Source organism: Pieris rapae, chromosome 6 (genome assembly GCF_905147795.1).
Source record: "Pieris rapae chromosome 6, ilPieRapa1.1, whole genome shotgun sequence".
NCBI lineage: Eukaryota > Metazoa > Arthropoda > Insecta > Lepidoptera > Pieridae > Pieris > Pieris rapae.
In genome coordinates, this window is record NC_059514.1 from 10,762,971 (window position 1) to 10,780,560 (window position 17,590).

General features: G+C 30.7%; 1 protein-coding gene across 3 annotated transcripts in view; it reads left to right on the forward strand.

The window, feature by feature from the left end:
• The window catches only part of LOC110991687 (dopamine D2-like receptor), a 111,332-nt gene extending 99,211 nt beyond the window's left edge, over positions 1-12,121 (forward strand). For 2 of the 3 annotated variants that reach the window (XM_045628563.1, XM_045628564.1), the window contains one exon: positions 204-590. In XM_045628563.1, coding sequence (XP_045484519.1) covers positions 204-448 — 245 coding nt within the window. In that variant the 3' untranslated portion in view covers positions 449-590. Of the gene's footprint in view, positions 1-203; positions 591-6,381; positions 6,492-7,542; positions 7,796-7,982; positions 8,168-8,752; positions 8,864-9,009; positions 9,217-9,682; positions 9,892-10,565 lie in introns of those variants that run through there. The other variant, XM_022257151.2, reaches the window with a different exon arrangement.
• Positions 12,122-17,590: the final 5,469 nt, after the last annotated feature.

A 17,590-nucleotide genomic window follows, 5' to 3' on the forward strand; every position in this document is an offset into this window, starting at 1 on the left:
AGAGCTTGTTTATGAGTTCAAACTGAGTGGATAAACGTTATTATGCTTTAGAAAGCTTTGGCAAATTTGACCAAGTTTGGAGGTGAACTAGATTTTGCATATTAAAGTGATTTGTTTATTAAAATATTTTTTTTACTACAAAAGCTACAGAAATTATTAAACTATATTGGGAGACAATTATATTAATTCGTTTTACATTTTAGAAACACCACATCGATCCTATTGTCACGATTCCACATCCTCGTCGTCCTCTAAAAGAAAGTACGAAGACATATCCGATGACAGTCCTCTGAATCACAAACGTCGGAAGTTCGAAGGGAGACTCCGTGGAAGGCCACCAATAAGACCCAATCTGGACATGGTGGGCTCAAGAACACAGTCGGCGGAGAATTCGTCATTGCTAAAACAGCTTTCGTACCCGGAAGAAAGTTTGAACCAAAGCTTTTAATTTTGATTTGAATGAATAAATTTATTTTAATTAATTTTTTGTGATTGAATGTCCAACGTTTTCCATTGATTGATTCATTATTAAAAATTATGTATTAGGTTATTGTGGTAATCAAGCTGTAATAAATGATTAATTCTTAGTAGTTTTATTGTTTTTGTTTATCATCATAAAATTTAAGAGCTGGCTTCTGTCTGAGGATTAATCGCCACTCTATTTTTTTTAATCTGTATTATTGTTACATATTATTAATTCCTTAAATAATTCTAATATTTAATCTAGCATGAAATCTCGTCAATAGTTCTAAAGTGTGTGTATGTGATAAGATAAAACTTATAACGTCGAAATTTTTGTCAATAGGATAACTTGAAAAGATTCTTAGCAATAGTCTTCTAACAACGAAACCTATGCGTATCTTCGAAGATTTTTACTGACGATAAAGTTATCTATAAAGCCTAAATAGAATATAAGCGTAAGAACTTTGTTGGACGGATGAAGTCAATGTAATGAAGTCCTACCTTTATCTTACTGTTTATAAAAATTCAGTAAAGAAATATACTTAATTTATTATGAGTGCTAAGTTCACTGGGATCTAGACTTATCAACATGAAAAAATATTACAAACAAAGCAAACAGTTATGACTACTACACACAAGAACAATATTAATGTATGAGTGAATATGATATCACTACATAAGTTTCTTTATCAATGCAGAATATGTAATATTAAATACTCACAAAAATATCTTGCATAGGTTATGATTAAGGCATTGTAACTTGGCACTGAAAATTCCCTTTTACTTTGACAATTTTGTTTGAAACTGGCCAATATATACGATTTTGGCAAGAACCACTTGACACGTGTAAGCTAGAAAGTGTTAAAGAAAATAACAATTAATACATATATGGGTCAGAGCTTACAGCTGCAATCTATGATAGTTAAATGAGGTCATAAGAAGTGAAATATCATAACGTATAAAGTAATATATTCATAAGAGCAAATATATTTTAATACAGTTTTTTTTCGCTACATCGCCCATTGGCACTGAGGCGCTATTACGACCGCAGACGAAGGTATATATGTGATTTAATAATTACGTAATAATTCAATCCTACCGTACTTTTCACATGGAAGGTCATCTGTCAGAAACCAAATACATCTATTAATCAGATAAATGTCTTCATATCAGCAATGTACGGACATCGTTACACATGTATTATATTAATTGACGTCTCATTCTTCATTCTATACGGATTTATTTGTTGGTTGGTTGGTTTTGCTCAATCAATACAGATTTATTATTTAGTTGTTTGGCTCCTACGCTAACTTCCAATACCGTAAGGCACTGACTGTGATCCAGCATCAGCATCACAGATCTCAGAAAAAGCCTAAACACTCGATAGGGGTTTTCTTTTTTGACAACGTGGACAATGGACGTAAAATAATCGGTCTCTATCTGAATCGGTAAATATCTCTTGCCTCTCACTATTAACTGTATTTGAGGTTTATTTTTATTGTTTTTATCTTTACATTTTAAATATATACACTCTTACATTATAACCCAAGCTAATTCTATAGTAGATAAAAAAAATATTTTATCGATCATTATTTATATCTTGGGTTATAACAATATTTCAATTTACTGATTTACCGAATTGATGAAGATTCACACACACAGGAAGTATGTTTTAATAAATTGTTACTTTGTAAATTAATTAGGCGTTATTTTCTCACTATAAAAAATAATTTCGATATCGATAAAAATAATATCCTGTATATAAAAGAGAATTTTCCAAGATTTGTTTTTATTTTCAGTCTTATTAGTTCTATCTAAGAGCAATTTTACTCAATAAGTTGATATCAAATATACAGACATACAGGCATTTTAATTAAGCTCATTAATTTCAACACAGTTACATGAAAATTTTATTAATCCCTTTTTTTAAACATTAAATCAATGGATGGATCACACAACATTAAATCCATATAGTCGTTAGAGATTCACAAATCTGCGTAAAAGCTCTGGAATCCGAATTGTGAAATTAAATAATGTTGCCTCAATCAAGGCTCCCTAACGGTACGGTTCTTTCGAAAGCTTTGTGAGACCAAACCGAGATTTGTTTGATCTTCATGATTGCAACACGTGTTCCCACATAAAATTTCTTAATGAATTATATCCGAATTCAAAGGGAAACCGCCCGTATTTAGTGGACAAAAGAGCTATTTTAATGTGATAGTTTTGGTTTAATAGCCAGTATAGCGGGATTGTTATACGTAGATATTTATGTGCTCAATAGAAAATTCTAACCCCGAAGACCAATATAAGGATAGGTTGTAAAAGCTAAGAACAATAACATATACTAAAACCAGACAAGTATTCTTCCAAATACTACGTCTATGAGTACTACTGTTCCATAGTAATCATATCGTAACTGCTAAGAAACAGGAATTATGTCATCGTGTGTTATGTCGTAGTGTTATTACTATACATTTTAAGTGTAACAAGTGTAATATACATTAATAGTCATTGCAGGGAATATATATCGTGCAATATTACTTAGTAATTCATTCGAAACACGTCCGTAGCGCGTGACGATATTATTTCAAGTTCAAAGGGTAAAAAGCGGTACTGTATTAAAAAGGATGGCTCTGGTAATAGAACCCACGCACGAACTATTCTTTATAGAAATTTCTGGGACGTTTGTACGATTTAGATATTTTATAGATATGACATGGACTATTGTCGAATCCTAAATCGTTTTTAATCTCTGAAATGATTTGCTCAATTTATTTAATTTAAAAGTAACGAACTGCCATGAGTAAGTTTTATTTTAGCAATTTTTTTTATTTAATAGAATATAAGACCATGAAGCATTTTGTAGATTTTTCAGTTTAATATGACCGTTTCAGCTGATAATCAAGTCTAGATTATCATTACGAATAATTGGTCTATATGTCGCAGCGAACTAGTTTAATTAGCCGTTCAATTAACAGCTAAGCCGTTTAGCTAGTCCTAAGCCACGCCTAAGCCAAGGGCCCAGGCCTAAAAGATGTTTAGCCAGTTGATCAAACTCCTAGGCAAATCACTTGGAGTGATGACGTTTCATTACTTGCCTAGCCTGTTAACTGTTACTTTAAATTTAATTCCACTTTCTGCCACTCTCAAACTCGAAACCAAACTCTTCAAACTATCAATATGGCGTCGGCAAACCACAACTTTGATGGGTTTTCTAAAGTTTCATAAAAAAGAACAAGTACAATGGAAGAGTGTAGTGACAATAATAATGTGAATTTGCTTCCAGCAATTTAATTTCGAAAGAAATATGTTTAAGTCATATGTTACATTTTTTGTTATTTCAGCTAAATAATGACTCTATCGTACGAATGGCATTAGCCAGTCAGTCAGTCAGTCAGCTATTAGGTATCGTAAAAGTTGGTAAGTTTAACACAGCTTTAAATTTACACATTTGATTTAACATCTACAATAGATTCATAAGTCCTAGTAGAATATCTTATTGGTCAGGTAGTAATTTTAGCTTCCATCGAGGTGAAAATCTGGTTACGACATAAATCTGTGTCTGAGGTATTTGTGAGAGGAACTCGTAGACAAAGTCTAACTGCAATAGTTCTGAGTTGAGATAAGATAACAACTAGTTTCGGAACTCATCATAATAATATTTCGGTTTTTGTTTCGATTCATTATTTTTGTGTTAATTTATCATACTTATTTACATTATTACTAGTAGAAAACATGATTAATATTTTAATACTGGTTTAATATTTCCATCATATGAATTCGCACAGGTAAACATTATTTTACTTAAAAACCTTTTAACGTTATAAAGCTTAAAACTGAATAATAATTCCACATATTGTAAATATGTGCAATGTTTCGCGTTTTGTGTAATTATGACACTAATTATATTGATATTGAACTTAAGAGTACGCGAGGAAATATTTGAAGATCATATCAAATTCAACTTAGACATCATTTTTCTTTATAGGCATGCGGATAGCTTTCTGCGTCTAGCACATGTCGATTGTTTATTTCTTTTAAACTTGCTGCACACAAATAGACCTCCTTTGGTCCACCTTTCGTATCACCCTTAGGAACGAGAGGCGGACGGTTAGCCGTTATGCATTCATTACTCTTTTCTCGTTCACAAGACTTCATTAAGAAGAACAAAACCGTTTAAATTGTTATTTTATAATAGCATTAAACTACACTATTACCGACACGGGCAAGGTATAAGAGCAATAATTAGCGATGTTTTAGCTGGTAATATTGAGGAAGAAACTAATAAAACGCGGACAAAAGACCTCAGACAATGCCCCTAATGGCCGCCGGAAGTCGCGCTGATACCGGATGTCAGGGATGTGACGTCACGATAAGAGTTAGATGGGGCTTAGTGCGCCTTTGTTCTATTTCATTTAAGATTCTACAATTTTGTGGTCCAGCTTTTGAGGCGTTTAATAGGAATATTTTAATTGATATAATAGCTGTGTAATTTCCAATGTCTATTGCTTGGTCTTTTTAATATTAATAATAAAGTTGCATATTACATGAAGTTTTACTGTAATCCTTATTGGTATGTATATAATAAAAAGTAATAAAAAATAATGACTAAATACCTTAAGACTATTGTATACATTAAAAATAGTTTTTTATTATTATAAGGGAGTACTTAAACATAAGGTAAATACTACATATTATATTGATTTAAAACTGATTATTTATTGAAAATGCAAATTATCGTCTCTGAGCAACATCGGCTTTCAACTCGGGGTTCTCAGACCACAAGCTTATCTATTTGCAACTTGCTGATGCAATTTCATTAAGAGTGCGAGTTTATACTCGCTTACCGGGATAAAAGATTTTCTTACGTATATCACTTCTTCAGCTTTATCGTTATCAGAATTTAAGGTAAAATTGCTGCGAACTCATAAGAAGCAAACTTAAAAAAATCATTTTTCTTGAATTAAAGTTTTAATCTCGGCAAGTAGGTGGTTTGTAATTTCCACAGTTAGCTAAAAGACATTATATATTGACCTAAAATTATATAAATCACACAGCCAATTGCAGTTCCAGTATATCATTGCACTGCTGGTTGTCTTTGGTCGTTACTTTTCCTACACACAATAAATACGCATGCAACATTTTTATTATGAAAAATATCCGTTCTCGCTGCTACAGCGCACACAGCCTGCTCAGCTCAGCTAACAATTTTAACTAAACGCTTTGCGAACTCGCGAAACTGACAGGCGATGGAGATAACACAGATTGTGTTTGAATTTTTAGTATTTCACTCCGTCCGCATCATGTTCCTCGATGCTTTTTGTACAGTTATTTAATAAATCTAAAGCTGGATATAAGAGTTCTATGTAACCATTCGTTTTGTTTAAAATTTACTCGCAACGTACTTTAAAGATCATAATTATTTTATTCTTAACATAGTTACAATAAACGCATATTTTTTTAAATGAAACTTCTTTAGGCGCATGAGGATAATTTTTACGGACCGTCACGAACATGTGCAGCGTTTTTGTTGAAAAAAAGGGAGAGAGCGATTGACAGAGATCGAGAAAAAATACACTCCGTTGGTTGTACAGTTACATATTAGAACTTTAGATAGCAATTCTGTCGCATAACGTCTTGAGTAAAAACGCAGATATTTTATTTTTTTATATTATCATTAGCACGTATAAACAGTATCAATATAGATATAGAAATACATAGAGAGATCTTAACTGGTACATTATCATCTATTGGGGCTTTTACCTCAGTGATTTACAACAACAACAACAATTTACACAAAAAACAAATCGATTTTTTGTTTACAAGTTTCACTTCTGACAATGTGTACTTTGTACGCACGCAATTTTTTAATATGTACAATTGAACATTGTATTAATAACTGACTATACTTATTTGCAGGTACACGGTTCCTGGGGCCTACCAGCCTTCGTGTGTGACGTGTATATTGCGATGGATGTGACATCTTCGACATCCAGCATCTTCAATCTGGTCGCCATATCTGTCGACAGGTAAATAATTAACCAAAACGATAGCGAATAACAGCGAATTGCTATACGGGAGCTTTCTTTAACTGGCCCGTGAAAATTAATTAAGTTGTTACCCGTGTACGACCCACAAAGCTGAGATCTTGGATGTTTGAAAGCTTTTAAATGTGTCCATAAAAACTTGCTCGTATGACGACGGAAAATATCGTGAGGAAACAGACATGTTTTAGACCCAGAAATCGATAATGTTACCAAGTGCAGATGGCTAACACTTAAATTTTTAGATATTTTTGTGTTTTGTTGCCCCCTTTGCAGATATTATGATAACTAAGACTGGCACTGAATTAATACATCGAAAAACTTCGGAAATTCTTGACTTTATTGAGGTCTCATGAGTATTTGACGACATGACTATATTTAAGGGTCTATATAAAACTAGACCAAATCTAGTCTTTAACATTTTCTATATAACTTATTCATAGCCTTAGCCTTGATGTTTATAATCGGTCATGACACACCAATCTTGAAATGGAGGAATCAAATTTAAAATACAATTTAAGAGCCTAAAATGCCTTGAAGAGATTTCACGTACTATATACATTACTAGTAACTTAAGAGAGATACTCTGAGTGCTTTTATTAATTCCATTGATGTTTCGCTTTGCGCTTTGCTATATTATCGGAAGATATTGGTAATTTATTTTCTTGGAACACATACGACGTTTGAAACTTTATAAATTAAATTGTTCAGTTTTAAAACACAGTTAGTTAGCATTTAACACGATGTCCATTGTCCTTTTTTAGGTTAAACGTAAATATTATTTATATGTAAACCAATATATTTATTCTTATAGTTAAAATTTAATCACTTTTGTTTTCACTTTACTATTTCCTGCACCTATTTACTTCTTAAAAGTTATTGTTTTAATTTTAACACGAATTGATTAAATACATCAGGTTAATAGCATAACATTTTTAAACCTTTTTTTGACTCTGACTCAACGTAGGTACTTATAGTATTTCAGATTACGAAGTTCAAATTATATTCCATAATGTATGTTTTAATTTCATTATAGATACATAGCAGTAACCCAACCAATCAAGTACGCGAAACACAAAAACAATAGGCGAGTTTGGTTCACCATAGTTCTGGTGTGGATGATCTCTGCAGCAATAGGAGCACCTATCGTTCTTGGACTGAATGATACACCAGACAGAAATTACGACGAATGTCTCTTCAACAGCCTCAACTATGTGTTGTATTCGTCATTGGGGTCCTTTTATATACCCTGTATAATGATGATGTTCCTCTATTACAATATTTTTAAGGTGAGCGAATTTATTTTCTTAAATGTTTCTTTAAATAAAATATAGTTGTATGATTTATTAAACTTTACATAATTCCTTAAATACTCTTTATTTAAACAAATGATGTGCATAATAGTTCATGAGATAAAATAACACAAATGAATTCTCGTATGCAGCGTTAAGGCAGTACAGTTATCTATTTTAACAGGCCTTAAGAAACCGTGCCAAGAAACAGAGAGCTGCCAAAAAACCTCCAATATCTGGTGAACCAACAGGAACCACAGCTGCTGTGGTTATTGAAAACGTTGCTCAAACCAGACAGTTGGAGACAGCTATAGATGAAAGACCGACAAATACAGGCTCTGGCAGTAACGAAGATGACCACGAAGATAGGTAATTAAAAATATGGTATATGTCGAAATAAGTTTTATTCAATAATGACAATAGATAAAACGCTAAAACTTAGTGCTGGAAGTAGTTTATCCATCCACTAAAAATATGTGTTTAAGAGATATTTGTTCTATACATATATATATTTAAATTTGTCCTTCTCCTCCAAGTATTATAATAATGATTCTAACTCTAAGTCTTAATCACAATTTCATCCGATTCCTGATTATTTTTTATTATTTCTTCTGTCTGTCGGCCTTCAAGTTTACATTTTGTAAAATGTTTCACATGATGTTTTGTTTCAAACAATATTTGCGGTTCACTAACACTAACATAATACTGAGCGATTAAAATTTAATTTTTATTTTCTAACAGGAAGGTATCCTTATATTACACGCATATCATTTAACGATTTTAAAACGATGACGTGATATGTTGGAAGTAAAATTTTTGTATTAAACTAACCAGGTATCCAGTATCTCGAGGTCTCGAGAGATTTAGAAATTTTTTACACTTGATTATATAAGGTAGATTTTCATTGATAATTACAAAAACGATATATTTAAGTTGTATCTATATTTCCATTAGTTTCGACAAGCGGTCTGTTGAGATGGAGGTGTACACGGAAGAGTGTAACGTGATCCCTAACGACAAATCTACAGAATTCATGTTGGCCACACTAACTGAACAAACCACTAGGTTAGTTATTTTGTTTACACACATTTTTTTAGTTTGACTCAACTCATATGTACAATGCATTTATATATAACCATTTAAAAGCGTTGAGATTATAATAATAGCTCTTAAAAATAAATAGAGTTTTCAAGGTTATTTCAATCTTTCAGAACCCCAAGAAAAAAAGTAAAATCCCAAGCTATTCAGGATCCTAACGGAAACAACGACTCAGGGTATGCTCCCTCCAATCTAGAAGATACCATTAGGGAACACATGACCCCTCCCGGATCTCCACCAGTAAGAGATGCAACCGTTCTAAGAAATATGGCCTGTGATACGTGGAAGAAGAACGGCAAGAGACTTGAACCCGATACAAGGTGAGGGACAAGAAGCATCGAGATTTGTTATTTCTGGTTAAAAGTCTTGCATTCGGTATAAGTGTTCATCCATTTCCTTCATATATAATACTTTAGTAACCTAACATCATTTTTTTGTTTGAACCAAGTGACTTAATTTTAATAAGAACTCAAGAATCCTTTGGGCGTATTAACTAACATAAACAAATCAAAGTCATGGGTTAATTTATAATTTTAGCTAATATATCGGGAATTCAGCGGTTTAAAACTATTAATTCAATTATTAGCAACTGATATATATTAATTGACGTATATTTACCCCATGCTTGGCTGTTATATTTCTGTTAATATTATAATTTTTAGTTTTTGTTGGTGTTACGTGTTAATAACCTATAAACTTTTTTATGAAGTGTTAATACATAAATAAATGCATATGGATTTATTAGACTTTTATTTACTACATAATGTATTTGCATTCTATTATCAGATGCGCGTCAATCGCTTTTCGATCAGAGGATGACTTGGGGTCCAGTCACTACGACCTCCGAGATGGCACAAATAGTAAAAAAGAAAGGAAAGCCAGCTCCACGGCGAGGTTCACTATTTACAAAGCGAATAAAGCAAGCAAGAAGAAACGCGAAAAATCCTCCGCGAAAAAGGAAAGAAAAGCAACTAAGACACTGGCAATAGTTTTAGGTACATTTATAACAATAAGTTACAATATCTATACCTCAATACATTCTAAAACTAAGTAATATCTAATGTTAAATGTAAAATAAACAAAAGAGAAAAACCAGACGCATTAATCTGTATAGTTCTACCCTTTTCGACTCGGCGTCGAAATGTTTAAAACCCACATTATAACGCTCATGATTTCTTTAAAACTTACATTGAATAACTTTTACCCCAAAAACTATTCTTATGATCGAAAACTTGACACAAACGGAAATCCGAAATATATTAGAGATATTTTTTCTATAGGTTCTATAGGTGGGAAACTCTTAAGTGGTTCACCTATTTCAAAAGGGAACTTGTTAAAACTTGTTTCGAGTTTCCAAGTATTTGCGAGGAACAAAATTACTTATATCGAATCTAAGTTCACACCTTTTCACAAATAATTCAAGTGTTGCGAAGTGTTAACTTGCGATATCTAAGAACCTTGTAAACTCGACGAAATCTTCAAAATTAACAGCCTTTTTCCAACTTTATTCTTAATTAAAATAAATTAAAATTTTCCTCTGCTATACGTAACTTTATTAATTTGTAAAAGTTTGTTGTTTTAGATTCGTTTGTCCATTTCCACTGTATTTTTGAAAAATATTTTGTTTTATTTGTCCTTAAAACATCCAATATAGAATTTATATTTACAGGTGTTTTCCTCTTCTGCTGGACACCGTTTTTCACCTGCAACGTACTGGACGCGATTTGCGCAAAATTTGGTCTTCAGTTTACACCGGGAGTCACTGTCTTCATTCTCAACACTTGGCTAGGATATATCAACTCCTTCCTTAACCCAGTTATATACACGATTTTTAACCCAGAGTTTAGAAAAGCTTTCCGGAAAATCTTGAAGTGCAGCACCTAGCGTCTGGATTACGTGGTCGTCTTCGCTCAGTAGATCAATTAGAAATAATACTAGGCATGAGCAGTTTGATTTGGCTATCAAAAATATAAAATTAATAAAGAAGAACACACATAAGGAAAATATATAAATGATTGTAATATAAATATAAAGTCACTCTTAGTAAAATTGCATTATAAATTAAATAACAACGAACACGATGAAAAGCGGCCAGATGCGATCATTTATAAATAGCATATCGACTGCTTTATCACAACTGTTTTCTCCTACTAGTTTGTAAATACTTACAAGTAGTTTTTGACGTAAGATTAGATATGTATAAAGTTATTTATATTCTGTCCTATAATGTTTAACATTAAAAGATGCTTATGTCTCAGAGAGCGAGGTCACGATGGGATGGTCGCATGGAATAAATAATCCGGAAACAACAAAAGAATATAAAAGACAAGAACTGAGTAAATAAAGTATGTTAGCGCGTCCTTTGTATTTCAAAGCGGAGTGGAAAATAGAATATTTTCCACCTCTCAACACAGAGAGTTATAGCAAAGCTTTAACTGTACCCATCAGTATTATTAGTAATATTAACTTAAATTTAATTATAGTTAGCAACTTGCCAAAAGTATATACGCTTTCCTTTTCTTTAAGGTTGTGATTTTATTTCATAATGTACGTGTGTATTAATTTTTAAAGTTTTCAAAGTGCTCAAAAATTAACAATTTAATCAGAAATAAGATTTAATCTAGGAATGCTTAAATCATGGTAAAGAACTGATATTTTTTGCAAAACCTTTAATATTACTTTTTTTTGCTCACCATACGAGTACCTACTATATAATTATAGAACATACAATGGTTAATAATTTAAGCAAATTAACGAGTAAACAAATATTGCCTCTCAACATCAAAAATACACTCAATCTAGTTTTTACACATTCAATGTTATGTTTTTTTAAACAAATCGGAATAGATTAATTGATATATATCCTATAAAAAAATATTTATGATGTCAATGCACGGCGTGATTTGAAGTTTGTAAATACGATAATTATATAATTTGATCATATCAAAAATTGTAAATAATCTTTATAAATTTGAATTTATAAGGTCCTGTGAGTAACTAGTCTCTCTACGAAACATAACCTAATAAGTTTTATTATTACGACGATGCGTAATTTTATAAAGAATATTTAGTTAACATATGTATTAATATTATACCTCGTAACATATAAGCTTTTTTTAAACATTTAAGTCTCGAGGTTTGAATTGAACAAAAACCATCTCAACTATTTAACTAACCAATTAACATTAAGCTAAATGTATAAGATTGTATTATATTAACCAACCTTTAATTAATAATTAAAGAGTTCATGTTCTGAAATAAAAATAGCTCAATAGAATGTCAAACAGTAAATTTATATTGTTTTATTTTTTTTAATAAATAGTTTTCAAGCAGCTCAAGCTAGAAAGGATTTATACAAAATAAGTTTAGACCAAAGAACATATAGGTCATAAGAATTAAATATTGTGATCTCATTTTATTATTTTAATTATGCTCAATTATTAATTTTCAAATACTCCAAACGTAACTCAATGTTCCTTGTATTATATATATAGTTTTTACGTATATTCATTTATTTCACCCTTACCAACTTGATAAATTCTTTATTATTAATCGTGAGTAACTGCGCAATATACTTAATTGTTATAAGCTAGAGTTTTACATAGGCTTAATATTTAAAAGTATCCTGATAATAGCTCTGTATAAAAGCTCAATTTTTTTTAATAAATGAGATTCTTATGCAATAATGTAGCTTATGTGTTAGTCGCGCCAAATTTAAATGTAAATATTATTCAATATTATGTGTAATTTGTAAATTGTAACATTTAGTAAAATATTTAAACAACTCGTAGATAAAATAAAAATAATTTGATAAGCTAATGGTAACTTTCTTAAAATACGTTTTTTTAAGTATTTGTTAAAATGTGTTGTGATTAATTTGTGTACGCTAAATTAACTCAAATACTAAACGAACATAATATTATCGTGTGTTAGTAATTGTACAGGTAGCGTTTGAACTTTCTATGCAAAATTGTGATGATTACAAATATATTACTCTGTTTATATACGATTTGTTTTATTTAATCGCCTTACTCCAGACCAATCTATATGTAAAATACTAAGACAGTAAATACTTAGAATTCAATTTAATAAAATAGATGATATTTTTAGATTGAGACTTTATGTTAAACATTCACTTTAATTTTACTTAATCATACAGAAAGTAGAAGTAGGCATCACATTAAATATCACGTAATATAACAAAAAAAATGTATTAGGAACTTGAACAGAGGTTTTACACACAGACATAACCATAAGCGTTAAAATGTCATATAATCTCATGAGATTATAAGACAAATTAACGCTTGTTAAACTTTCTATTATACATAACTATAGTATTTTAAATAAGTTTGTTTGTTTTTTTTCTTAAACTCTAAAATCTCAGAAATTACTAGTGGATTTGAGAATCTGGTTGATTCTAAAACGTAGCACCTAGTTATGAATAAAATCTATAAGTATTGAATAGCTTTCGCCACAGGTTTGTTTTAAAAGTTGCTACGAATACTGCAAAGAATAACCAACAACAAAGAATTTCGTATTTATATAAAAAGAATGTATGTAAATGTAACAAGTAAAACAAGAATTAAATATACAAAGAGGAGCAAAGATAACGAAGTTTCAGCACTAAGTAGAAACAAAAGTATTGCGAATGAAATCTAACTAGTGTTCCCCAGAAAAGGTGGCTGAATTTTATATGAGCCCTGTTTATGTCACATGCAAACTTTGTTCACCAGAAATGTATAATTCTAAAATACCCGCCCAGATACCTTTTGAATACCAGATTATGCAAATGAAATTACTTTCATTATTATTATATTAATTCATATGAGAAATAAAGTTTATTCTAACCGTTATATTATATTAATCATTTCACATTATTATTATATATTCAAGTGGTATGTAGGTGAATCTTCAAAGTATTCTACATAGAAACGAACAAAATATACATATAACAGTTGGAACCGTATACTGTGTGTGCTTAGTATGTATTAATTATAATTTTTAACTTAATATCAGGTGTTGCAGATCATCATCAATCTTACAAGTTTTCAAAAATTCCTCCACCAATCGTTATTTAAATCGTTTCCATAAATTTTGCCGAATATAATTAAAAATGAAATAGACTGAAGTGATTGGCGTTCACTAAGTAAATTCCGCTTTGGAATAACTTTAAGATGTTTCAATTAATGTAATGACTTCTTTCCAACTATTTGAGGTCTTGCATGAATACTAAATGTCGTTCCTTTACGTTGGGTTGATACATATTATAGTGTAGTCAAAAGTTTTCTAATGAGACAAAAATTACAAATTTAACTTTGTAGCCTTTAAGATGCTGGGTAGATAGAATCAGTTACATCCCCTTGAAACCAACCCTTAATGGTCGTATCGGTGTGCTGCTTTCGTAGTAAATAAATTATGCCATATTTAGATAATTTCCTTGAAACGTTACCTCCTGCTGTCATGTTTGTATTTACATAATTATTGTCGTTTGCTGTCATATTATTTTTCTGTGAATTCCAATACTAGAACTGAATATTTTTGTCGTCCTTTTTCTGTTTATATTATAGATTGTTTCTTGATAAATATTTAGTAGATTTTAACGAAACCTTAAAAGGGAGGTCGCGGGACGCAAGTTGTTCACGGTCAGTATATAAGTATAACGTGACATTATCCTTCCCGGGTGAAGCTAGGTGCTTGAATATGAGTGACTTTCTATTAAAATGTGCTTTTCTGACTCCATTGTTGGATAGAAACGGACGACAGCTTCAACTTTTGGCCTTAACGTTTGGTGCAAAGTATAAGATTACCTTATTTAACTTTTAAATTTGAAAAACTAAAAAACAACCGAACCAATACTAATTTAATATAATAATTAATTTACTGACTGAAGTGCTTACGAATGTTTTTTTTATAATAATATATATGTGCTAAAATGTAGTAGCAAGTGTTGAGTGGTTATGCAAGTTTCAGCTGGTCTCCATACTATGTAAAATACATAAAAGCTGTAGAAAATATAGAAAAAAAGTTTGTGAAACTCCTTAGTTTTGAACAGTATCAATGTTTAGATATTTATGCAGATTCTTACAAATATTTTAAATTAGAGTCAGCAAGACTTATTATTGTTACACGATATACTTATAATATAATATCGCGGCGCATAAAAAGCCCGCAATTGTCCCTTGTGCCTCGAACTAACACGAATTATCTTCATAACTCGCCAATTTTCCGAGTTTCACCTTACTATGCCACTTATTATATAGGATATTGGAAATATTTAAAGAGGCGGGAAGACTTTGACTTTGTTCAGCATTTTAAAGTTATATACGGTAACAATTGTCGTGTGTTTAATGTTAAATTTCAGTTTTCTTGTGTATTAATGTACTTACTTATGTTTTCTATTTCATATATATTGCTTATCTATGTAATCTGGTTTGTCTATTGTCTAAGTTTTTTGTACGTAATATGCATTATAATAAGTGAAATATGTAAAACTATAAAAAATAGGTTCGCCATAAAAAGCGGATCTTTTTTGTATATTTAGTAATGAATAATTCGAAATATTGAGGATAATTTTAAAATTTAAAACGGTTATACTTTAAACCAGCCGCTAGTATAATAGCCGAGTTGTCTCGAAGTCCGAAGTCAATTTCAGGCATATTGTCCGCAGAGAAAAGATTCATCTTCAGTTAATGTACTTCATATTACATCTTTGGAAAGCCATTGTGTCTGGGTTTAAAGAATTAGGACCATTCTTATATCAATCCAGTTGAGAATATTCTTAGAATTGATTTGTTCTTTGATTCTTCAACTGCTTCTTTGGAGTATATACTGAAAGAAATGTTTATCTATAGATATAAGAATATATTTTAATATAATTTAGGTAGCTCAAAGTATAATAGAGAGAGGTATGTATAAATTTTTTGTGGCTGGGTCATTGATATTTTAATGTTCATCTTTTCCCATCACCTGAAATCAATAATTGTTATTTGCAGACTCGAACCCTCAATAGACCGGAAGCCCTGTTATATTTTATTCTTTTATAATAATTATTTCAAATTATGTACACATTCGAGCTATTTATTCAGTAGTCAAAAAGGCTTCTCAATGATATTGAGACCCTATTTCCATAAATATCGCTCAACGCAAAACTAAGTACTAAGTGAAAACGATGATTGTACTTACTACATAAGGTGCACAAAATATTTGAAAAGTCTTTGCAAAGTGAGAGAATATATTAAGTAAGTTTATATGTCGCTGAACGAGTGCACTAACTTCAATGAATTTCAAAGAGTGTTTTCTCGTACTGTAGTCATTTTATTTTGTACTTTAAATATGCATGTTATAGCACTGTTAACATTGTGTTTACCGCGAGTTTTTTGTTCGAAATTTGAACATGTTCTAATTTCGTATTTGGAATCTTTTAAGTAAGGCATCGCCGCGTCAAAACGTGGGTACACCGATATACTCCGACAAACAACGACACTACCAGTGGTATTTTCACGTACATATCCGAAGTGCAGCAGTGAGATTTTAAGCTGCGTTTAAATCAGTCTCGTAGAGGTCAATTATCTGAGACTATGTCGCAGTAAAGTAGTGAAATCAGAGAGTTAATTTAAATTTGATACAAAAAACCGCTCACACAACAAACCAACGTTGCACAACTTTTGCCAAAAGAAAGACTCTAAAATAATCAGCTGTTTCGTGTCTGCCATCTTGTTTTACATTATTAATCTACACGCAAACAGTTAAACGTTTTCGACGCTCCTTTATTTAAATCAAAATGCTAGCGACTTCATTGAATATCTTCAATTAACTGCCTAGAGATTAATTTAACTATCTGATTTTACTACTTTACTGCGACAACTATATTTGAAAACAGACTGCTACTCAGGTAGCTACAATATTCCGGAATGCATTTTAAGTGTCGATCCGTTGAACTAGTGAGTTTTGATTAATCAGATTTTTCTTTATTCGGTGCTTAATGTTAGCATTCCATTTGCGTTTTTAACACAAGGAAATGTTTCGACTTCATTACATGCTGTGTTATAAATCAGATTACGTAAATAATTACTATTCCATTAAAATAATATGTATTTTTTTATAATAAAGAACTATTGAATTTTAAAAAGTATTTAATAAACTCTTGTATTACGTTTTCATAAATTGTTTAATGTGTGAACATTTTATTTCAGTTGAAGAAGTTATATAAGTACTAAGAAACTATGTAAAATGAAATGGATGTTCATTGTCACAAGCTGCAGTCACTCGCAATTCTCTAATGTGAAGATGATTAAATCTTAGTCAGCCTTTAGTTCTATATTCCAAACATATTTTTTTAATATTTTTTTTAAATTACATTTATGAGTCTAAAAACACATAAATTAAATTTTCTTTGCAGTTTTTTGTATATAAAATGTATTATTTCGTGTGTATTTCAAATTGTCATGTAGAATTTACGTTGAATAAAAAAAAGATTTATATATTTTTGTAATATTAGTTAAAGTGTAAATACAGTGTTTAAAAATTATGCTAACTGTGTACATAATAAATTAGTAGATAAAGAAGAAGAGTGTTAAATAATCTAGTGACTTGTGTAGCATTCAAATATTTATAAGCATAGCTGATTCTTTACTAATTGATTTAAATAAAAACCATATTTTAAATTATACTTTTAAGCTTTGTTTTAACTTAAGT